Consider the following 22,735-nt stretch of genomic DNA (forward strand, 5'->3'; position numbering starts at 1 on the left):
AGAGGGGGGTGTTGGATTATGCATTCTTCCCAAATCACAAGATAAAAAAAACTCAAAACAAAAAGAAGTTTGCAATATACTTTATCAAGCAGCATACCCATCTCCACAAATCTTGCAATGACTAAATGGTCATATATAGACCAGCCTTCAGCTTTTAGAAGATAGAAAACAATTGATTGACTAAAACATAACAATGCATTTAACCTTTACACAAGACTTTACCTCATAATTTCAATTTGCTAATAATGCATTAGAAATAGTTAAAATGTCCTTCATTCAAACCAACCATTTTTGGAGCATTGTTATGTGTAACCAAAAAAAATTCTATTATAACATAGATGCTTCATTGCTTGTCCTTCAACAAGAAAATGAAAACCTTTTTTAACCTTCTCCATTTTTAGGAATTAAGTATGTGACAATGAAACAAAACAAAAAAGACCTCTAATATATCAGCTTGCTCATCAAATTTTTCTTCAATTTCTTGCTCAAAGTCCAACTTTCAACTAACTTCTTTTGTATTCGCTGGGCTTCTACTTCCTCAACACAAGATCTTCTATGAATCTACAAGTAGGTGACTACTTATTTCATAGTCAATTCAATTACATCCTTTCTATTCCAACTGATTTTCTCATTTTCCTCCCCTGACTCCTCATTGTCTTCATATGTAGAATGTTGGTTCTTTGCCTCAAGAACTTCCCTTACCTCTCAATTACAGTCATATAAAGATATCAGTGAGAAGAAATAAGGAAAAGCCTTTGCAACAAGCAATATGCTCTGCAGCCATCAATATCCTCTTTTGGAAGATCTTCATCACTTTCCTTTTGCATAGAGATAAAAATTCCATGAACTTTGCTTTCATTTTCCTCTAGTTTCAAGATTGGATTCCTTCTGAGTTTACCCATAGTGGATATTCCTAGCATATGCTAGCATATTTAACTTAGAGCTTGTGTGGATAGAGCATACTCATTTGAGCCAAAAATAGGTCAATAGAGTAAGAAATACAAAGAAAAAACCAAGTTTAAACCAAGTTTCCTTAGCAATGAACAAAAAAAACCAAAAAAAAAGTCTTATCTATTGCTATCATGGTTAGCTTCTTACCAAGTTCATGAAACTATATAAACAAGAATATAAAGAGCCAAAGAGAAGAATTTACAAGTTTATTGAGCATTATGATGGTGGTAAGGAGGCCAAGCTTAATACCAATCACTAGATTGTCATCATCCTCTGACAATATTTTAGACTCATGCAAATTCAAACTACTTCTAACTATGTAGCATATGTGATTTTCACCCTTTACCCTATAGCGATTTATCATATGATAACCACAAAACAGACCTACCCTTGAACATGTATGCTAAGAGCAATGGAGTAGGACTTAAGTTTCAAGACTTTAGGCCACTGAATAAGGAACAAAACTAAACTTCTAAACATATAACCAAAGAGTGAAGGAACTAAAGTATGTAATAACCAAAGAGTAAAGAAATTAAAGTATGTAATAACTCTTGTGTAGCTAAAGTGCAAAGAAGTAAAAGTATGAAATTGTAAGCTTCTAAATTTGGAGTTCTTGAGAGGTCACCTAATTCAATACTACTAAAACCCAAGGACACTTAACCCCAAGTCAATTGGAAAAGAGCAAAGAAACTAAAGTATGTAATAACTCTTGAGTGTAGCTTAAGTGCAAAGGAGTAAGAGTATGAAATTGTAAGCTCCTAAATTTGGACTTCCTAAAAAGTCACCTAACTCAATACTATTAAACCTAAAGATACTTAACCCCAAAACAATTGGAAAAGAGGGTGCACTCTTATTCATAAACCCTTTTCTTTTATATTTGAATCCCATAGATCATTTTTTAAGTTGTTCTCTTTAGTTATTTCTTTGCAAGTTCACACCCTTATGAATGGAAACTAAAATCTGCAACTCTCTCGAGAGCCTTGCTCTCTTTGACACCTTACTCTTTGGGTTGAGCCTAGCTAGAGCAAATTGGACATGCCAGATGTCAACAATATGTGGTGCAATTCCTCTAGTCAACTAACAAAGTCGGACCCAAAACCCCTTTGATACCAAATGTAAGTTCATGAATTTAGACTTCTTAGGAGGTCACACAGCCTAATACTACTCAAACCCAAAGACACTTAACCCCAAGTATCCCAAGACCCTTAACCGATTAAAAAAATGGGTGCACTCTTATTTATCGACCCTTTCCTTTTATATTTGAACCCCATAAATTGTCTCTTAAGTCATTCTTTTTGGTTACTTCTAGAGATGACACTAGAATAATCTTAAAGCATCTAGCATCCTAACACCAAGACTAGCAGAAAAAAAAGCAATTTGGTGTTATTTTAGCATATAAATGGCCTGATGTGAGGATATAGATATTCCACCATCGTATAGAGCTTAGGCTTAAACCTAAGACAGATACAGAACAAGGACAAACATGATTAATGGGGAGTTAAACAATGTCTCAGGTTGGTTGGCCATATCCAACTTATCCTGTAAACAACGAAAAACAATGACTTGAGAGATAATATAAAAGGGTTCAAATATAAAGTGAAAGGGCCTATGAACAAAAGTGCACCCTTGTAAACAACTAAAGGGAACGACTTGAGAGATGATCCATAGAGTTCAAATATAAAGGAAAAAAGGCCCATGAATAAAAGTGCACCCTCTTTTCCAATTAGTTAAGGGTCTTGGGATACTTAAGGTTAAGTGTTTTTAGGTTTAAATAGTACTGAGTTGAGTGACCTCCTGAGAAGTTCAAATTTAATAGCTTATATTTGGTATCAAAGGGGGTCTTAGGTTTGATTCTGCTAGTTAATTAGGAGAATCACACCACATGTTGATTGCAATATCTAGCAAGTCCAATTTGCTCTGGCTGGGCTCAACCTGAGGGGTAGGGTGTCAAGAGAGCGAGGCTCTCGAGAGAGCTGCAACTTTTAACTTTCGTTTATAAGGGCATAAACTTGCAAAGAAGTGTGATGGATTATAAACAACCAAAGAGAATAATTTAAGAAACTATCCATGGGTAAATAGAAAATGCCCATAAATAAAAGTGCATTCACTTTTCTAATCGGTTAAAGGTCTTAGGATACTTGGGGTTAATCATCTTTAGGTTTTAATAATCCTAGGTTGGGTGACCTCCTAGGAAGTCCAACTCTAGAACTTACATTTAGTCTCAAGTTCAATTGGTAGGCTAGTGTAGTGCATCTTATTTCTCTCCCCTTAAGCTAATTAGAAAAGGGGCAATTATTTAATGAGAGAGCCTTTAATGGCTATTTTATCCCCATTTATCCCCCAAGGTTCCAAGGATTCATGGTGATAGTATATCCAAATCTCATCCCATGATCACATGCGCTACAACTAGGGGAATCATACCAAACATTGAGATTAACATTAAAGAATGACTCAAAAAAATAATCCATAAGAGTTCAAGTATAAATAGAAAGAGCTCATTAAAACAAGAGTGCACTCGGATTCAAATATATATGGAAAAAACAAGTGCACCCTTTTCTTTTTAAAATGATCCATAAGGGTTCAAATATAGATGGAAAGGGTTTATAAACAAGAGTGTTCCTAATTTATGATCGTGGGATATTTTAGATACTTAACTTTCACCCCAATCCATAAATAACTAATATAAATGGAAAGGGCTTATGAATAAAAATATGTCTTTTTTCCATAGTTAGCTTTCACCCTAGTCCATAAATAATTATTAAGATTGAATGACTAAAAAGACAATCTATAAAAGTTCAAATATAAAAAGAAAGAACTCATAAACAAACATACACCCCCTTTTTTAATCTGAGATATTTGAGATATTTAAGGTTAAACATCCTTACTATTTAGAACCCTTATCTATATGAAAGCACACTCTAGGCTTTCATCCCCAAGGAAATGAAACCAAAGAATTCTAGAGTCAGATATGTCCAAGAGGGGTGAAAACCCAAAACAATCATTTCCCAAACCTTCCTAGAATTGGTAAGTTTTTATAAAATAGCAAGGGGAGTATTCTAGTAAGGGGATCTATTTTTTAGATGGAATATTTGATGTCTGGCAAAAAAAAACCATTAAAAAAGGGACCCTCCAGAAGCTTACACAAATGATCATCTGAAGTTAACATAGAACCTGAAGGCCATCATGTTGGTGGTGTGATGAATCTACTAGAAGGCACAAGTATCACAAAGAAAAAACACTATGAAATCACCAACTCGTTTTGCAACGCAGGTGCTTCATCACAATGGCACTATTGAAAATAAATCAGAAATCTACACCAAAGCTTACCCCACCTTGTGTTCTTGGTCATATACTTGCTGTATGGCAGTTTTTCTCAAAGAATCCCTTGACCAATATGACTTGCAAATCTACATCGAGAAAGTCATAGTTCCAGAAATTAAGAGTTTGATTTAAGAAAACCCAAATGCTCTCCATGCCTGGTTCTTAGGTTAATCCGTTGTCATTGTGCACTCTAGTAGAGCCATGCCGACTAAGACTGTAAGGATTGTCCTCTTTGGGCAGCCAGTCATTCATGCTCAAGAAATCTACCATGGTTATTCCCATGGCCCGCCACCTGCTCGTCAGATCACCGTGAAGCTCCACAATGTGCTGGTTATAGCTGATGCGGTCCAAAGGATATTGCCTGTCTTGCCGTTTTCATATGAAGGGCACAAACACTCTGGCCTGTGCGAGGGGGTGGTCCCTTGCTCTGGTGAGCACCTCCTCTGTCCTACTCTAGGCGGTAGAGGAAGAGGACTTGAGGTTAGTCCACCTCATGTTGATACAGCAAAGGCACGAGTTTGTTCAAGGCCTCTCTCCACTGCAATGAGTTTGTGAGCTACATACACTGTGATACTCTCATGAAAGAACTTACCCCGACCCTGCCTCCCCAAAGCCCTAACGCTCTGAATTGTCAAGCGTGGCCGTTGAAAGGTCAAACCATGACCCGGAGCTGAGGGATAGCTGACCACTCTCGGCTGGGACTGTCCTGCCCTCGTCTCCTGTTCAAAAAGTTTTTGCTGATGGTGAAAGGGCTCCAGTGATTCACGCCACTTGCTGACAAAACGGCTCTTTGGAATTTACATGCATCGGCAATGATCCTCTGGTACACCAAGTTTCCGGATTTTGGGAACACCTGCAAAAAAAATAAGTCCAGAAATCTTGCTTGTAATCACGAGCTCTTCGCAGCTCCTATTTGCAACAGCTTTGTGTAAGGATAAGGGCCAAAGACACCATCTGAGGGCACAAGGGCGGACAACCGGGTTCCTGAGGTGCACGATTAGAATCCAGGAAATCTAACCCCGGAAACTTCGGCTAGTTTTCTTGGCAAGTATAGAACTCATCTTGAAACCGCTTATGGTCTTCCTTTTTGCCAATCTTCAGGAGGTTCCCCTCGATTCAGGACAATTAGTTTCTTGTTTAAAGCAGGTCGCCAAGATATAAAAAGCTCTGAACGAAAAAAAGTCCTTATCAAGCAGCGTACGTAGCCTTGCAATTTCTGGATGGTCACATACAGACCGACCTTCAGCCTTTAGAAGAAGATAGAAAACGATTGATTGACAGGAGCTTAACAGAACCATGTGCTTAACCTCCGCGTAAGACTTCTCAACTTTCCCGATTTCAATCATTAGAAACAAATAAACTGTTGCTTTTATAATGGAGCGTTGCTGCAACATGTACCAAAATAAACTTTTCCATTACAACTATAGATACTTACCTCATCACTGCTTGTCCTTAGACAAGGAATTAAGGTCTTTTTTAACCTTCTCCAGTCAGAGGCTGTAGGAAAATAAGCATGAGAGAAACGAAAAGAAATGTACCTTCACCTCTAAAGTGTCAGCTTCCCCACGTTTTCTTCCATTCCCTGGTGAAAATCCTCCGGGCAAAGACTTTCAGCCAGCTTCTTCTGCATTTACCGGGCTTCCGCGTCCTCCAATGCAGAACCTTATGCATGCTAGATTGAATCTACAAGTAGGCGATTTTCTAAAACATGGAGAACCAAAGATGTTTACTTCGTCCCTTTACCTTTCCTCCACTCGATTTTATCGTTCTCCTCTGACTCTTCATCGTCTTCATCGTTTAGAATGCCCGTTCTTTGCCTCGAGAACTTCGCTTGAGAAGGAAAAAGCAAAAACCTCAAGCTACTTTGCCTCCTCTTCATACTTCGTCCCCATCTTCTTGGCTTTTCTTCTAGATTCAAGACCGGATGCTCCAACTCTTCCTTGCCCCTAAACACCGCACATTTCTCACTTGGATTTATAAACATTAGTGGCTATAATTTCTCAATACCATTGTTTGGACTCATGAGAAGCACAGTTGAGGAGCGAGTGATAGTGCGGGAGGGTCGAGTTTGGGGGCCTCTCCAGCACCAGCAAGCGCAGGAGGCGGCTGTAGAACACCCCGCGACGCAAGTGCCTCGCCTCCTTGATGCGGAACGGCTTGAAGACAACGTAGGCTGACGTCGCTAGATCAGTTTCATGCGGGAGACACGTTTCGCCTACGGCGTGCCTGTTGCCCCTGAGCTCTGAGTACGCTTCTGCCACCCTCTTTTGCACCTCTGGGACACCCGCGCTGGCCCTCCGGAGGTTCCAGCCCAGCCTGTCCACGGGCAAGCACGAGAAGTAGTCGCTCTTCATCAACTTGTAGACAAGATCAAAGATGTTGAGGGCGGGTTCCCTTCCTGAAATATACAGAGCACGGTTAGAGACTCGGGAAGAATGGAAGCATACCACTACTGTAAAAAGGTTGCTCGAAAGATGCGGGTGTCCGATAGCTGACAGGCTGGGACTGTCCAGAAAGACTGCCCTCGTCTCCTGTTGCAAAAGGATTTGGTCAGAAAAGCAAGAAATCGATGCGTATACCAAAGATGAAGCTGGATGGTGGAGGGCGGAGGGGCGGGAGAGGACGGGGTTCAAAGTCAGTGGGCCAACGATTTACGAAACGACGGGGACACACTCCAACGCTCTTGCTGGCACAAAACCGCTCCCAGAACTGCTCCAGCGCCTCCCACACTTCGTCTTCTTCGTGTGAATCGTCGAAGTCGTGCCGCAGCAGCTCCCGGGCGAAATCCGCAAGAAGGCGCAGCTCGAAGCGGGCATTTGGCACATCGTTGCAGTGGTAAAGATGGTCGTGCTCGCCGGGGCTCAGGTGCCCCAGGTAAAGGATGCCCACGTAAGTCACCAGGGAAAGCTCGGCAACTGGAATCCAATATAGTTGTCCATAGTTTCGCACATAGCGTTCAAGAGCGCGCGCCTCAAATGCGTCTGCTCTTGCTTCTCCGCCTACGTCACCAAAGGTGGCATCTCTTCAACCTTAAACCATTAGGGTATTCGTTTTCAGGTTAGAAAAAATAGATGATGATTAAAGGAGTAGAAAGTTGGCACACTTTCTGTACATGCACGTCAGAAAAGATGGCGAACCTACGCTCATTGTGTTGTAACTTTCCACTCTAGACCGGCACGGTCGCTAGTGATCCGCGTCGTACCTCGAAACACAACGTCGTGCCTCCTCCTCGGTCGAAGGTAGCACTCTCCGTACGACCATGTCCCCGGATTTGGAGCTCGACGTGTCTAACGTGAAAGTAAAATGGAATGTGTTTGACACCTGCGAAAACACAGTCCAGAAACCTTGAGCACGCTTCTCTATACTTCTTGTGACTCACCTGTGACGATCGTGACTCGGGTTGCGTTACGATGGCCTTCACCTCGACGTGAATCTTCGGCCGCGCGGAGTTCTCTTCCTCGGTGTACAGCACGCAGGATCTAAAGCGCAGGAAATCACCCACATCAACCTGTTGTGAAAAAAGGAGAGCTTGGATCAAGCAAGTTCTTTGCAACGCGTATATATACGAACCGGACGAAGGAAGTCGACGTGATCCACCTCCAGGAACACTGGCCTGTGCCCCCCGAATACGTAGCACGTAGAAAACGCCAGCTCGAACGCTCTGCGCATGAGAAATCCTCCAAATATCCGGCCGTGTAGATTGCGCTGCTGGGGCTGGCAGATGATCGCATTCTCCAGCTTGGTGTGCTGGATGAGTATGCTGTTCTTGTCCGCCAGAGCCGGCATGTCGGTCAACACCCGAGCCTCTGCCAGCAACTGCTGCACTCTCTGGTCGTCGGCTTGGTCGGGCTGCTTCGACCGGGCTTGCTTTCGTTTCAGCTCGAGCTGCTCGGTCGCGGCAAACAGCGCCTTCTCTTCGTCGGTCTCCGGCGAGAGATGGTTCACGGGTGCCGACTTTTGAGTCTTGGAGTCGCGGGCAACGAACGTGAAGTTTGCGACGAGCGCGAGCGACTCGTCGGTGACAATATCTGTAAAAGAGAGAGAGAAAAAAAAGTTGTGGAGTGAAGAAGCGAGAGGACTTGATCTTGAACAAGGAGCTATACCTGTTGCAGGCTGGATGACTTGCATTTGGATCTTCATGGACGATCTCCCGACCCATGCAACCGCGCCAGCCAGCTTTAGATCGACATCGACACGCAAAGGCTTCTTCAAGCTCACTTTGTCCACCGATGCTGTGACTAGAAGCAGTGGCCTCGTCGTGCTATCATCATCGGCACAATGCTGGAGAAGGGAGAAAAAAACCATCAAAGAATGAGCAAGAAGAACAAAGAAAACGAGAGAGAAAAAATGCTAGCGAGATCTAGATCTCTTACCTTCATGGCAATCGTCCCGGCCAGAGCATCCAGATCCTCCATGAGCTTGCCCATCCGGATGTTGTTCCAGGGATTCCTATACTGCTCCCGAAGAGCAACGTCGGACACGAAGTTGTAGAGCACGCTAGTGCGGCTCTCGCCGGGAGCCCGCGTGAGAAGATTGACCTGCGAAGGCCCATCGTTTGACGAATTCACGGCCCTCTCCAGCAGCGTGGAGCGCGCATTCCACAGCGCGGCGGTCACTGGCGAGTGGTACATACCCGGCCACAGGCTGAGAGGCTTGTGATGCGGCCGCAATTCGTCGCCACCGCCGTTGGCCTGGCTGAGCGATCGCCGCGCCGCCGTGGAGTAGACAGGAATTGGCGGATGATCCAGAGCTGCTGCCGCTGGATCCATCGCGGCCCTAAGGAGAGGGAGAGAAGTGGGGGAGATCCGGCGGCGGCGCCAAGCGCATTGGAACCTAACCCTGGCTGCCATGGACGCGGAGCTTCACGCCAATGCCGTGAAGAAGTACTCCTGCCGCCATAGCCTTTTAGGTCACGGGCGGATATTCTCCACAATTCAAAACAGGCGGCGGTAAAGCAATGTTGACTTTAGGGCTCGCGTGGCAGGAGAATATTCGTTCGAGTCAAAATAGTCAACACTAGTCAAACAGGTTCAATGTACGAGTGTCGAGATTCCAAAACAAAGCCAGAAATCTTCCGTGCTTTCGGACGAAGAATTTCTCGGCTGTACTTTTTCAACGAACAAAAGAAAACAAGAACACCAACTTGCCTGTCCAAGCAAGTCCAAATCGCCACAAGTTCACTGCTCCTCTGAAAGCCAAAGCTCACGAAACTAGAACACAAAGAGCCAAGGAGGAGAACTTACAAGCTCACGAGCATTGCGGTGGTGGCGAGGAAGCAAACGACAGATGGAAAGCCGAGAATGCAAGCAGCACTCTCACAGCGACGAGGGACGGGTGCCTCTCTCCAGTCTCCACTGCTGTTGTCTCCGTGACCACGCCAGCCCCTTCGGTTGTTTCCATCGTCGTTGTTGTTGCTGCCCGTCCACCGATCGTTGCTATACTGCCGCTGCAAATCCCTCCCGACTGCTGGAAGCGCCTGAATCGCCCACCGCAAGTCACTGGAGTGAACTCCAGACCTCTCTCGGATCACGGCCAGAAGCTCCTGCGTTTGCTCTCGGGAGAAGTCCTGCGAAAGTGGACGACGAGCCCTGCTGTGCTTGGAGAGAACGAGCTCGATAGCACTCTGCCTTGCCGGATGCTCTGCTTTGAAAGTACCATGAAACCAGAACGGAAAACCAAAGAAGAAAAAACTACGGAAGAAAGGACCACTTACACAACTGATCCAGAGTCGAAGTTGACATGGAACTTGAAGGCCATCACGCTGGCGGTGTGACGAATCTACTCGAAATGCTCCATGACGCGCTCCACAATCTTCTGGTTCATGCCAGGCGGAAAGCATCGCAAACTTCGGCGCGGTACCATCAAAACACCGGTCCGTTTTGCAACGCTCGTCAGGACACCGGGAAGGTGCTTCATCAAAACGGCATTGCTGAAAAACGACACTGTAGAATTAGAAATCTACACCAAAGTTTACCCCATCTCACTTTCCCAGTCATATACTTGGCCTAGTTTTCTCGAAGAGTTATTCCTTACAACTTCTTTCCGTGACTTGCTGCTTTTGATCGGGCCACGATAGAGTCAGCCGAAGAAAAGACCGAGAAATCTAAGAAGACGAAGAAAAAACCAGCGCTGACCTCTGGCCAAATTGTTTGCAACATCGGCCGCAACAACAAGACTTGCAATCGAAAACTCTCCTTCACCAAGTCGTGAGTTCGACAGAAGTGCAAAACTAGAGTGTGATTTAAAGGAAACCCAAATGCTTCTCTTCTCTTAAATCCGCTCGAAAGAGAGCTCTCTATCCTCTACTATCACTATAAAATGGATCCTTTATAGGGTTCTTGGTCAAATCGAATATGCTTCTTTCGCTGTCTAATTGTCGGCATTGGCACAGCTCGCGATTTCTGGACGATTTCCGAGGAAATCCACAGGAAAGCTCTTTGGAGGAGCGATCGACACCTCTCGCAGATTCTCGGTCTCCAGCGCCAGGCGATTGAATCGCGTGTCGGCGACGACGAGCGCCCGGATGGACCTGCTGCGCAGCGTCACGACTGGGATCTGCGTGGAGAAGCACTCGTCGATCGTCAGCTCCTCCAGCGCCGGGCAGCACGCCACGAATCTCTCCAGATCGTCGCCGTGGAAGATCACATTGGCGAAGCGGCATGTCCTGAGCTCCGGGAAGCGGCAGCCCTGGGGGATTCCATCGAAGTATCCAAACTCGAGCGAGAGGGAGGAGAGCCTGGGGCATCCCGAGAGAGAAGGGAGGAGATCCGAGAAGGCGCAGCCCTTGTTGCTGAGCTTGAGCTCGCGGACGCTGGCGCTAACGTGCTGGATCCATAGCTGCACGGCATTCTCGCACAGACACACGAGCGATGGCTCCGTGGGGGAGAATCGCAGCGATAGCTCGCCGATGCCGCCGCCCTGGACCCTGGAGATGGCCGCCCAGACGATCTTCTCGGCGTCGAGCGACCTCACCACGCAATCCTGCTTCCACGACTTGGGGAAATCGAAATGCAGCGCCGGGACGCGCGCCGTCCAGCGCCGCCAATCCCGCGACACGGCCGAGCAGCGCAGCAGCGCCTTGGCGTCCCTGATCTTGGACAGGATGCTGTCGACGATGAGATCGTCGGGGAGAGATTGGAAATCAGCCATCAAAGGCAGAAGAAAGAGCCTCGCAAGAACAAGAAGTAGAGATCCAAAGAGCCTTGCGAGAACAAGGAACACACACCCTGTCCTTGAGAGACTTATAGTACCATTGGGCCCAATCGCGATGAGCCACTGGCCGCTGCCGTACTCGCGACAAAAACCTTGGTGGTATGGTTACACGATCTCGTCGCCCCATTGGCCACGTACATTATTTCCTGTGTTAGTGTAATAGATTAGGGAACGTAAGGCCTGTCTGAGACCACGTGACAGCTTCTAGAAGCTATTCCCCATGTGCCATTACACCCCCCTGCTTGACCTAATCTTAGGGTTAGGGCAAGTCAACACCAAAGCCCTAAACCCGATAGATCCGGATTTAAAAAAGAGGCTGGCCAAGATATCTATCGAAAAGCTCTAGCTTGTTTTGAGATAACAGGTCGATGATAATATTTACTAAATAGCATATTAAATAACCGCGTGATCAGGAAGAACAGCAGCTTAGGCCGGAGTCTTGAGGTTTGGAGCTGTTTCCATTCTCGAGGCCGAGTTTCTTGGTGCCGCTGAGCGTCCCCGCCTTGGAGGAATCGGAGGAGAGGATTTTCTTGCTCACCATGCCGAAGATCTCCTTGATCACCGTCTCAAACGCGGCGGCCACGTTTGTGGAGTCGAGCGCTGAGGTCTCGATGAAGAAGAGGCCCTCTCTCTCGGCGAGATCGGTGGCCTCCTCGATGGAAACCTGGCGCAAGCTTTCGAGATCGGACTTGTTGCCGACGAGCATCGTGACCAGGCTAAAGTCAGAGTACACTGCAAGAAAACAAAATAGAATCAAAGACTTGTGGATGTTTGAAGCAATGGTAGAGAAAGTAAACTGAAACACTCAAAGTCAGACATTTTCCCCGTGATCACGTCAGAAGCAAAGAAAGAATCTGACAAACTGCGAAATATAGAAAAGGACTCAAACACTCGCAAAAATAAAAATGGAAAAAACACCCTCGAAAAACTCGCCTCGAGAAGAGCAAACTAAGTTCAACGAAAAGAGAAAGAGAAAGAAAACAGTGGGATCTTCTGCAACTTCCAACGACCGCAAAGAGGACAAAGACACAAGAGCTAAAGAATATACTCGCTACCTAGAGAACAGTGGACGATCACACAACCAAAGAAATGACAAAGGAAAGAGGAATGGATGTGATGGTGGAGTGCTTGGAAAAGGATGCAAAGAAAGAGATCTAAAGGATTGATTGAATAGATCTATGAATCGATCCCGAGTAACTTACCTCGGAGTTCTTCCAGCCATCGCTCCACATTCTCGAAAGTTTGCTTCTGGCTGATATCATAGACGATCATCGCTCCCACGGCGCCCCTGTAGTACGCCGAGGTCACAGCTCGAAACCTCTCCTGGCCGGCGGTGTCCCAAATCTGGGCCTTGACCTCCTTGCCTTCGATCACCATGCTCTGCGTCTGGAACTCCACGCCGATGGTGGCGCGCGAGTTGAGATGGAATTCATTGCGCGAGTACCTGGAGAGGAGATTCGACTTGCCGACCGCGGAATCGCCGATGAGGACGATCTTGAAGAGGTAGTCGTCGCCATCGCTGCCGCCATGGCCCATGGCGCGGCGCGGAGCTTCGAGCTTGCTCGCTAGTCGCTGCCTAGAGAGAAGGGGAGGAGGGATTCGCCAAATGCGCCAATGCCATGGCAGGAGCTCCGTGAGGGCTTTGCAAAGGCAATGTATGTAAATTAGAGTGGCCTGGCATCATTGAATACACTAGGAGGGGAACATACTTCCTTGCTCTCTGTGTATTAACAGTGTTGTGTCAGATGAGAATATACAAGAATCATCTTCGTTTTGAATTATGTATTATGATAACTATAATGATGTTAGCTTATATCTATAAAATAAATGAAATCAAAAAACAATTCACTAATATTTTAAACATTATTTCTTTTAGACTTGGATATTCATGGTATATCCCTTTTAACATATAGAGATCTGGATAAGACCCTTATATCGCGCCTTGAACTTTTGGGTGAGCAACAAGGCCGTCATCCTCCGAGTAAAAAGTGGATTAAAAAAATTAAGCAACTCTAGGCTGAACTTATGCAGGTGTTGTTCAGTGAGTAAGACTTTTCGTGATTCTGGCAGGATTTGATTTGTTCTGACGCCTGTTTGTGGATTTCTAGACGCTGTGTCGCTGGCAGACGGATTGGCGCTTGTCAAGATGGGAAACATGGTAAGGATGTGTGTGACGTTTCGACTGATTGATTGGAACTTTGGGATTTTGTGAGTTCGACAATGCTGGCCGTAGTAAAGCTAGAGACGATGGAGCCTGCTGCTGATACATCCAATCAAGGTTGCTTGAGTGAGTCTTTCTTGAGTAAAACACTATTCTTCTACACTTTACTGTGAATTTTCGTGATTTTTCGAGCAGCTGTAGATTATGCTCGAGTCAGTAGAGCGCTTTGTAAGTCTCTCCAAGCCAATTTTTGCTCTCTAGTTTTTGCTGAGATTTCTAGGAAATCTAAAGATTATCCAGTGTAAGGCTATTCAAAGTTGGATCTATTTACTTAAATCTCGTGTTTTTTTTCCAGGAGACTCAACGTGAAAAACGGTAAAGTTGCTCTCACCTGGGATCGAGGTCATGCGTTACAATTGAAAGGAAAAACTTTTCTGGTGTGTTTTTGAGAGCTTCACAGCTAGCTAGCAGTGCGCCACACCGCCATCGCAGCACACCCCTGCCCACACCGCTAAGCACGCCATCGCCACCATGCCACCATGCCACCCCACGCAACGGCCGCTCAGCCTAGCCCGCCACCACCATCCCTCCACTGCCCAGCCAATGTTAGTTAAATGTATTGTTGTTTTGAAAGGTAATATTGTACTTTTATATAAATATGATAAAATCAATGTTCCTAATAAATAATATAATTGACTTATTAATTTACTTTATACTTTCTTCACATCTGGGATCATTTGCCACTTGCTGTTTGAGAACACACTATAAATCTTCTCTTTTCACAATTCCCATCATTTGGCAGATTAATTGGATTTGGCTAAAGTGATATCTTTGTTCTTGTTGTTATTCCTAACTTAGCTAACCTAGGTGCGAATTAGAAGCTACTCTTGAATATTTCAATCTTAATGCTACATACTAGCAAAAGTCCCAGCTACGCTGGGAGCATTGTGTTTATTTCTGATATTTTAATAATTTCAAAGAGTTGTAAGCGTATTTATATTTTTTAACATAATCATAATTATAAGATATATAGTTAAACATTTTTATATTTAAATATAGAAGAGAGAGTATCTGATTGATTTGATACTACATGTTTAAACATATTGAACATATTTTTTGTTTTAAAAATATCGTATATAGTAGACATAATAAAAAAATTCATCAATGAATACCATCTTTATACAACTAAATGTTTAAAATCATTTGAACCTAGTGCATTATATTATCTTGGATCAGTTGTCTAATTGCCTTTTATATGTATTACAATATCACTTATGCCTCCTTGAATATTTGTTGAATTTAACACTTCATTCTCTATTTCTTACAATATTGTGAATGCATTAGCATAGGGATTTATCTCTTTTAATAATTAATCAAGACCACCCATTAGTTGCTCATTGCATTTAGAATTGTGTTTGTTTTTTGATTTTTATCTCCGTTGGCATATTTTTCATTATTTGGTTTGAAACTTCCTAATATATATAAAATTAGGGCCACCACTGCAATGATCAATGAGGCTCTTTCGTTTAAATATATTGGATGGTTAGTGAAAGATCTCGATTGTATCTTAAAATCTTTGATCAAACTACCATTAAATTAAAATATTAAATTAGAGTTTGTGAAGAAGTTTTTGGTAGCAAGAGGAATTCCAGTTGCATATATGGCACTTGTATGGTAGGTTTGGAGGGTATGGCCTGGAAAAAAATGTAAAATAAAAATATATGTGTGCTTGAATTGTTGTATGTGATTGCATATTATTTTGCACCACCACAAACAATGTCTGTATATAATTTTTTTTTCAAAGGTCATGCAAAATCCAAATAACCACTAGTTATTTATAGCCTAGCCTCTCTTAACTTTTGTTCTTGATTAATAAAAACATCTAAGGGTTGGATAATCTTCTTGTTGCAGTTGTTAAAATCCTGTGTTTTACCGGTCCCATTAAATTAGTTAATTCCTTTTAATTGCAATTCTAAAATATACTTAAATATTCTTAGTATCTTACTTCAGTATTAGGCCTTTGAGGCTTCTTCATGGCAGTAAGTTCTTTGATGAAAATCTCAACGTAGCTCATAAATTCACTGCAGTGGAAAGACGCCTTAAACAAGCTCGGGCTTTTCCTGTATGAACACGAGAGACGTGCGATAGAGGCCAACCTTACTACCTCTTCGCAGACTATGACGGAGGACGCGCTCGCCCGAGCAGGGGACGACCACCTCGAACAGGCCAAAGTGTTCGTGCCCTTCATACGAGCACCTCCAAACAGTCAGGCGGACTATAACCAGCAGACTGTGGAGCTTCACCGCGATCTGGTAAGAAGGTGGCAGGACATGGAAGGTGACAGCTTTCAAAACTTTTGGGCAAGCAAGAAGGCCGTCGTCCTGGACGCTCTTCCAAGGAATGCCTGGTTCAAGTAGTCACGGACGAATCTGACAAAAAAGTTAATGGGGTGGAGTCGTATTGACAGCAGCGTAGTCTGTTCGTGGTGCTTGCCAAAGCTATAGCTACTGCGCAAGGGGTGCTCGTTGACATTACATAGGGTTTGAAAGGGGCTGAGGACTCTATTTTTGAGGGAGGGTACTCCAGGAGGCCAGACAGCTTCTTCAAAATCGGCGATACATGGGTTGCTATGGAGCTGAGGACGAAGGGTGATGACCACAAGATCGCGGAGGCCAGGGGAGAGGTGGTGATTCTCGGCAACTTGTTGTGGAAGCAGAGAACGAAAACTAAGCCGTTCTACTCGTTCCAAAACGAAGTCTTTGGTCTTGTCGGGAACGGCATCGACGTGCAGTGCGTGAGGCAGATCCATGCATACGGGGCACGCGTGAAAGCTTACAATGGGCCGCTGCTTCCACTCGCCGGTGGGGATTTCAAACCAGGGGATAGCTACACAGTAGACCTCGAGTCGCCGGCTTTGATGTGGGTTGCCGGTGCTCTTCATCGGATTGTGGTGACCAATGCATCCAAGATAAGTCCTTGTAGCGAAATGAACAAGGACGGCTACTATGGGTGCGTCAAACTCACGACCAGGGCTGGTTACTGGGTCAGCGACGAGTATTTCCCTGTAAGCCAGACTTCAAGGAAATCCTGGTAACTGTCGTGGGAGCTACCCGGAACAACAAAATATCTGTGGTTATGAAAGTCTTTTGGGAAGGCGAAGTGTGGTGGCTCAAAGTTGGCCCAGACGCTGAGGCACGTAGACAGGACCGGATGAGCTCCCTACTGGAGGCTGGGAAAGGTGGTTCCAGACGGAGAGAGACATGATATCCAGGGCATGCTGGGTGACGGTGGTGGCACTGCTTTCCCGGTGACAATCGAAGGTGCCAACAGGCCAGCGATGCTTGTCAAGGATGCCGGTGATTCCGTCTCCAAGCAATTGCTCTCGAGGGAGTTTGCACCGGCTGACGTTTATGAGATGAGCAAGCAGCTGTATGAGGCTCTAGAGGTCAGTGGAGTCATTCACGGGGACGTTTGTCTCTAAAACATCTGCTGCAAAAGTGGTGGCTACAGCGCCTGGCCTGCGGTCGTCCATTTTCGAGCCTGGTATCTGCAGTGGACAAGGCCTAGCCGGGCCTGGCCGTGATGCCCAAAATCCCAAGTGGGAGATGTCCCTGGATTGTTATTTTTGTGGGGGGAGGTCCAGCAACGTGGTGCGGGACCAGGAAAGCTTGCTTTATTGCTGCTGCCTCAAGATTCTGGGAGGCAGCCTTGGAGCAGTGCTGCTGACGAATTTGAGGTTCTTCAACTGAGGACTGCAAGCATGAGATCTCTCATCGAGGAGCACGGACGTCACCCTTACCCGCCACTATTGTGCAAGTAAGTGCTCTCTCTCTCTCCCCCTGATTCTATTGTTTGTGATGTGAACAGGCTCCGTGGGATTGTCCTCGGGGCTCACTGACTGAGATTTTTTATTCTGAATGATGTTAACAACATACACTTCGAGCTTCAACTTTGACCACTTTGGTCTCGAGTGACTCGTCTAACTATTGGAACGGACGATTAGGAGTGATGAAAACAAATCTTTAAGTAATATTTCTTGCGCTTAAAGTGTATTATCTTAGTTTAAAACGTAAACAAACAATAGCGATGATGATCTTGGGTCAAAGTGAAACTTGAGAACAAGAACAAAATTGACCCATTACTACTTTGGCCGCGAGCACCCCACAAACCATCAAAGAATCTCAAAACCCACAATCCAACTGGAAACAAACAGCACACAATCCTAGAGTGACGCACCTTAAGTAGTACAAACTGTTGGCCCCTTCTCAAATAACCTCTCTCAACACACTGCTCATCCCGCAAAGTGGCAAAGACGAAGCAGAAGAAGAAGAAGAATGAAACCTCCCCAATCCCCTCCAAAAGCTGCCACTCACTCCACTCCACCACATCAAACACACCGCTCAAGATCAAAACACTAGCAAGAGCATCCCGTGAGACGCAAAACGGGGCACTGAATAAGACGATCTCGCGGCCGGCAATTGTAGGACCCAAGATCCCACTCTCATAGCCAAACAACAAAAACAGTAGCCTTGGTACAGCCGACGGCCACGATTCGCCCGGACCATTCAAATTCGAAATTTGAACTTTGGCGCGAGATCACGGTGGAATATCCCGGCTGGTCGCGCGAGAAAAGCCAAGCTTGTCAATGCTGTGTGCCAAAGGCCTCCCTCTTTTGCACGCTCGTGCCCTTCTCCTACCCCCTCGCTTATCAAATTACTAAACTATTGCCGTGTAGGTACCCAGCGGATTTGTATAAGTATTCATCTCCTCCTTGCTCGCTCCCCCCTTGTTTGGCTGCAGTGTTTTATAATCTTCCCGGTGCTTGCTCGTATAAACAATTCTCTCCTTTTTCCTTCCATCATCTTCTTCCCCCTTCCCTGTGAGCTTTTCTCCCCTGCTCGAGTGGTGTGGAGCAAACCATCTATCCTGCTTGTGATCTAGCCAGCAGCACTAAATCCATCCTGTCTGCGTGGTTTGCGATCGTAGCTAGCAGCACAGCTCCATTCTGTCTCGTGATCCATCCTGTCATGTGATCCGATCCTGTCCAGCGATCACTCCATTCTGTTTGTCAGAGTAGCGCTTCCATCCATCCTGTTCGTGATCCATTCCAGCGAGCAGGGAGCTCACACTTCGTCCTGTTTGTGATCCACTCCAGCAAGCGGGAGCTCTCACTCCAGCAGCACCAAACTGGAACTTCCCCCAAGAGTTTCTCATCCGGGATCATGGCCAACTGGAGAGCTTCTTCGGCGCGGCAGCAATGGAACTCGAGAGCTCCAACAGCAGCGGCGGCGGAGGACGATTCCTGGGAAGTGAGAGCTTTCGCCGAGGACGCCGCCAGCTGCAGCGGCCAGTGGCCTCCACGCTCCTACTCTTGCAGCTTCTGCGCCAGGGAGTTTCGGACGGCCCAAGCTCTCGGCGGCCACATGAACGTCCATCGTCGCGAGCGAGCATACGCCAACCAGCTCGGCTTGATCTCCAAGGCGGCCTCCAATTCCTCGTCCGCCGGCGTAGCTCCTGTTCCTGTTGTCCCTCTCGGTGGCGTTGGAGCCGGCAGCAATAACAATCCTGCCGGCAATGCTCCCAGCATTCCCAGCTCCAACGATCATTCGTCAGCTTCTGGAGCTCCTTCCACTCCACCAGCGCTTGGATTTTGCTGGGTGTATCCGTATCACCATCCTCTAAACCGGCCACCTATGCATATGCATCCCGACCACGCTGCGAATTTCGTCTATCCACAACAAATGCCCGCTGCTGCTGCCGCCGCTGCTGCCATTTTTTCTCCTCATCCCGTCATTGCTGCGAGCACTGCTGCTGGTCCGGAATTGTCACTGTCTCCACCGAATGTGTCGTTGAGCACCACTAACAACAGCTCGTCGCTTTCGTCGTCGCCGTCCCACAACTTGGCCTCCCTGAATTCCAGCAGCGGCAGCGACTCTTCGACCGGTAGCCTCCGAAAGAAACTAGCTGTTGCTGTCAGCTTCAACCAGCCTTCACCGGACGAGAATGGAAATGTGATGATGAAGTGTCCTGATCTGTCCGGGATGAAACTGATCGTGGTCGACGGCGAGGCGAATGCGCTTGACTTGGAACTTCGGCTGGGACACTCGAAATCGATATCCGAGCCTTCTTAAGTTTTTTGCTCTAGTTTTGGAGGAACCATTATTTTGACACCCAGAATTTTGCGTCCTGGAAGGAATAACAGAAAAGCTGAAAACGTTTAGAAATAACAAAAGGCAAAGGAAGAAGAAACAGGACCACCTTGCCGGCTTCCCATTCGTTGCCTCCAAGGAGAAAAGAAAATCGTTGTTGTATGTTCGGAATCTTGTAATCACTCCGGTTTCTTTCCCACTGAGAAGATATTGGTCGTCTGTGCCGTTGCTGACTTAAACAAGTCTTCTCACGCTTGGCAGCAAAACAGGAGCCTGTGCGATGTACTTTGATATCTTAAGCCTCTTCTTCGTTGCCACTGATCGTTCCGTCTCCGAGCACCAGGACGCAAAGTACCGTCATACCGAAAGTGTGGGACTCGTGTGGTGTGGAAGTCAAAAGATGGTGCTGTCATCGTTTCTTTAGTTTATGTGTCGCGTTGGTGAGGGGGAGGTTAGCTAGTCCATGCGTTCCTTGCAGCAGTCGGGTGTACAAACCACCAGCCTTTTGACTTCGATTCACCTGAATTTCTTCGCCTTCCCCCTGTGCCCGTTACTTCACCCACCTGTGCCTCTACTAGTACTGAGAAGAATGATTTGGCCATCTTTCCCAGTCAAGGACTCGCAACTGGATTCAGCAAGCAGTAAGCATCCGGATGAAACACGATAACACCTTCCCTGCCGTTTGAAGGTGCGCATCTCGGCTCTAGTGTCCTGTCCACAACCTGGGGAAAATTCTCACCTCGCGGCTGGCTGTAACGTTCGACAGATTAAGAATGACGTCATACGCCGCGGAAGAGCGAAATTTGCTCACCTCTGTGAGCATGAAAACCTCCCGTCGTGACGTTTATTTGTCAGTCCAACATTTTGGCGCCTTCGGGATCGGTTCAAACAATGGGAACTCTGACAAAGATTCATCAGTCAGACAAAAGAATGAAAAGAAAAAAACGTAATACAAAACTACAAGAATACGAACTTGAGTTCTAGCTGAGTCGTATCTCCTGGCGTTGTTAGAGCCTGTGCTACCATTCCCGTGACTAATGACTGTTGGTGCGGACTGTACTGAGTAGTGACCATCAGATAGGCCGGAATCCCGGCATCTGGCGATTGCGGATGCGAGCTTCCAGTCAAGCCTTTCTATCGACGCAAGCACACTGGTCTCTGCTCTTGACAGCGCTGTCAGATCAGCTACACGGGCCCTGTGCTTGAATCCCCGGGAATCTACAGTACCACTTGAGGAATGATAATTTCCATCTCTCGCTGGATACGAAGGCAAACTACTGCCACCGGTAGAACACTGCTTGCCCGAGGCAACCTCAGAAGTACTATCCCCAAAGGTCGGAAATTCACTGTAAGTCGTTGGCTCTGGATCCTGCTGCGCAGGAACTGCGCACTGCTGCTCACTACAATTGTCGCAATCACTAAAACCGACTTCCCAAGCCTCAGACCTGTAAACTTTGCAGTCTCTACGTAGCATCGTCCTCTGTGACTCGTCCTCGTCCCTGCTACATGCCGAGGCCTCGGGAAATTGTATTGTGTCTTGTGAGACTCCTACTCCTAGCATGTCCTTCATGCTCGAGCACCTGTTCGTCTCGTCCTGCTCGTTTCCCAAACCGCATGCCCTTTGTGAGGTCATTGGTTGTAAGTCGTCCAGACGTGATTCAAGGCCGGTAACTTCAGCAATCATCCGATTCGTAGCATTTTCGTTCTCCAGTCGGAGCTTTAGTGCCTCTTCGAGAAATGCATTCAAGTCGTCTATGGAAGTCTTCTGTTCATCAGCAGCCAAAGCTTGAGGGATGGAAAACCTGCCTTCTGGCTTGGACAAAGTCTCTGCTGTAGTTTGAGCCAGAAACGAGCTGTTCGATGACGAATCAGGATCCGGGCCATCAAAAACTATAGTCGGTGATAGCGGTCTTACTACGTCTCCTTCCCTGGACTCGGCAAAACGGCCAAATTGCTCGCTGAAGAGCTGCCCTTCCGCTTCCGGACCATGACCCAGTGCATCTTCTTTAAGGACTGCAGCCGGATGGAACGTCACTCTCAGATTCTTCGCAGCTGCACATTTTCTAAGTGCATTGTCCGTTTCCTCGTCGAAGGAACCTAGCAAACTGTAAGGTGGTTAATATATCTAAAGCAGACAAAGCCAAAAGGAAAATTCTTACCGCGACTGATCCCAAGTCAAGTCTTCTGATGGAGTTCTGCTTGGGACGTGTGTGCCCATTCGAAAGAAAAGCTGCCGAGTCTCATCACGCAAGAAACTGTTTTGAGCAGCAGCTTTCATTGTCTCTCTGAGCCTTGCGGCAAAGTCTTGGTTTTGTACGATGCAAGGCTTGCTTGGTTTTGCTTTTACCGTGGAATTCTGACGCGTTCTCAATGGCTGCTGCGTTTTATCCTTCGGAATTGTTAGATACAAATATGCAGACAACCGCGCTCTTTCTTTTTTCCTGCTCTCCAAGGCTTCTTTCACAAGCCTTTTATCCTCCTCTTCTTGCTGCCTTGCAAGTCGCTGAAATTTTCTGCAGTGTAAAAGTCATTAGCACTGAAGCTCGAGTAAAACTTTTCATAACATGCCAAAAGAGAAAAAATCAACACGACTATCCAATAAAAAAAGAGAACAACGAAGAATTTATGGCAAGATCATTCTATATAAGACAAAACAAAGAAAAGGACTAAACCAGACTCAAGAATTTTAAAAACAATTCCGGAAAGCTCATAGAGCAGTTTAAGCAATATAACAACGATCAGCTGAGTCTTTTCTTTCGAAATTTTGGAAAAGAAAACGAATGTCCCCGAAATTTCACACTAGAGAAGGGCGCTTACCTCTGCCGCATTGCCGTCTGCCGCGCATTGGCGATCCGCTTGCGCTCCATGATGGCGCGCGGCCCAGTGCCATCGGCGCCATCGCAATCCAACCCCATCAGCCCTAACCCTAAAGCGACACCGT

The 22,735-nt window shown here is 46.1% G+C and overlaps 5 protein-coding genes across 5 annotated transcripts; 1 reads left to right on the top strand and 4 right to left on the bottom strand.

Annotated features, from left to right (window-relative positions):
* Positions 1–7,328: 7,328 nt before the first annotated feature.
* Positions 7,329–9,183, bottom strand: LOC9642747 (acyl-coenzyme A thioesterase 9, mitochondrial). The gene is made up of 5 exons (XM_024676118.1): positions 8,646–9,183; positions 8,376–8,553; positions 7,843–8,300; positions 7,652–7,780; positions 7,329–7,593 (listed from the first exon to the last, which is right to left on the bottom strand). The coding sequence occupies exons 1-5, from the start codon at positions 9,120–9,122 to the stop codon at positions 7,456–7,458; spliced, it is 1,380 nt and encodes a 459-aa protein (XP_024531886.1). The 5' UTR covers positions 9,123–9,183; the 3' UTR covers positions 7,329–7,455.
* Positions 9,184–10,641: 1,458 nt separating this feature from the next.
* Positions 10,642–11,421, bottom strand: LOC112346603. The gene has a single exon (XM_024675928.1). It carries the CDS (start codon positions 11,419–11,421, stop codon positions 10,642–10,644), a length of 780 nt encoding a protein of 259 aa, XP_024531696.1.
* A 393-nt stretch (positions 11,422–11,814) lies between these two features.
* LOC9642748 (ras-related protein RABA5e) lies at positions 11,815–13,187 on the bottom strand. The gene is made up of 2 exons (XM_002971315.2): positions 12,687–13,187; positions 11,815–12,216 (listed from the first exon to the last, which is right to left on the bottom strand). Exons 1-2 carry the CDS (start codon positions 13,018–13,020, stop codon positions 11,894–11,896), a joined length of 657 nt encoding a protein of 218 aa, XP_002971361.1. The 5' UTR covers positions 13,021–13,187; the 3' UTR covers positions 11,815–11,893.
* Positions 13,188–18,867: 5,680 nt separating this feature from the next.
* Positions 18,868–19,776, top strand: LOC9642122 (zinc finger protein STAMENLESS 1). The gene has a single exon (XM_002971123.1). The coding sequence runs from the start codon at positions 18,868–18,870 to the stop codon at positions 19,774–19,776; it is 909 nt and encodes a 302-aa protein (XP_002971169.1).
* Positions 19,777–19,918: 142 nt separating this feature from the next.
* Positions 19,919–22,698, bottom strand: LOC9642123. The gene is made up of 5 exons (XM_002971316.2): positions 22,612–22,698; positions 21,954–22,307; positions 20,768–21,899; positions 20,606–20,694; positions 19,919–20,544 (listed from the first exon to the last, which is right to left on the bottom strand). Exons 1-5 carry the CDS (start codon positions 22,659–22,661, stop codon positions 20,406–20,408), a joined length of 1,764 nt encoding a protein of 587 aa, XP_002971362.2. The 5' UTR covers positions 22,662–22,698; the 3' UTR covers positions 19,919–20,405.
* Between the last annotated feature and the right edge of the window lie 37 nt (positions 22,699–22,735).

The sequence above is a fragment of the Selaginella moellendorffii genome, unplaced genomic scaffold, assembly GCF_000143415.4.
Source record: "Selaginella moellendorffii unplaced genomic scaffold, v1.0 SELMOscaffold_16, whole genome shotgun sequence".
NCBI lineage: Eukaryota > Viridiplantae > Streptophyta > Lycopodiopsida > Selaginellales > Selaginellaceae > Selaginella > Selaginella moellendorffii.

Bases quoted from the DNA above. Each gene is read 5' to 3' on its own strand.
- LOC9642747 (XM_024676118.1), bottom strand. From the start codon at position 9,122: ATGGCAGCCAGGGTTAGGTTCCAATGCGCTTGGCGCCGCCGCCGGATC. The intron at 8,554-8,645 runs GTAAGAGATCTA...TCCCTTCTCCAG, and splicing joins CCGGGACGATTGCCATGAAG to CATTGTGCCGATGATGATAG. The intron at 7,781-7,842 runs GTTCGTATATAT...TTTTCACAACAG, and splicing joins ACGTCGACTTCCTTCGTCCG to GTTGATGTGGGTGATTTCCT.
- LOC112346603 (XM_024675928.1), bottom strand. From the start codon at position 11,421: ATGGCTGATTTCCAATCTCTCCCCGACGATCTCATCGTCGACAGCATC.
- LOC9642748 (XM_002971315.2), bottom strand. From the start codon at position 13,020: ATGGGCCATGGCGGCAGCGATGGCGACGACTACCTCTTCAAGATCGTC. The intron at 12,217-12,686 runs GTAAGTTACTCG...GTTTTCTTGCAG, and splicing joins ATGGCTGGAAGAACTCCGAG to TGTACTCTGACTTTAGCCTG.
- LOC9642122 (XM_002971123.1), top strand. From the start codon at position 18,868: ATGGCCAACTGGAGAGCTTCTTCGGCGCGGCAGCAATGGAACTCGAGA.
- LOC9642123 (XM_002971316.2), bottom strand. From the start codon at position 22,661: ATGGAGCGCAAGCGGATCGCCAATGCGCGGCAGACGGCAATGCGGCAG. The intron at 21,900-21,953 runs GTAAGAATTTTC...ACCACCTTACAG, and splicing joins TTGACTTGGGATCAGTCGCG to TTTGCTAGGTTCCTTCGACG. The intron at 20,695-20,767 runs GTTCGTATTCTT...AATCTTTGTCAG, and splicing joins ACGACTCAGCTAGAACTCAA to AGTTCCCATTGTTTGAACCG.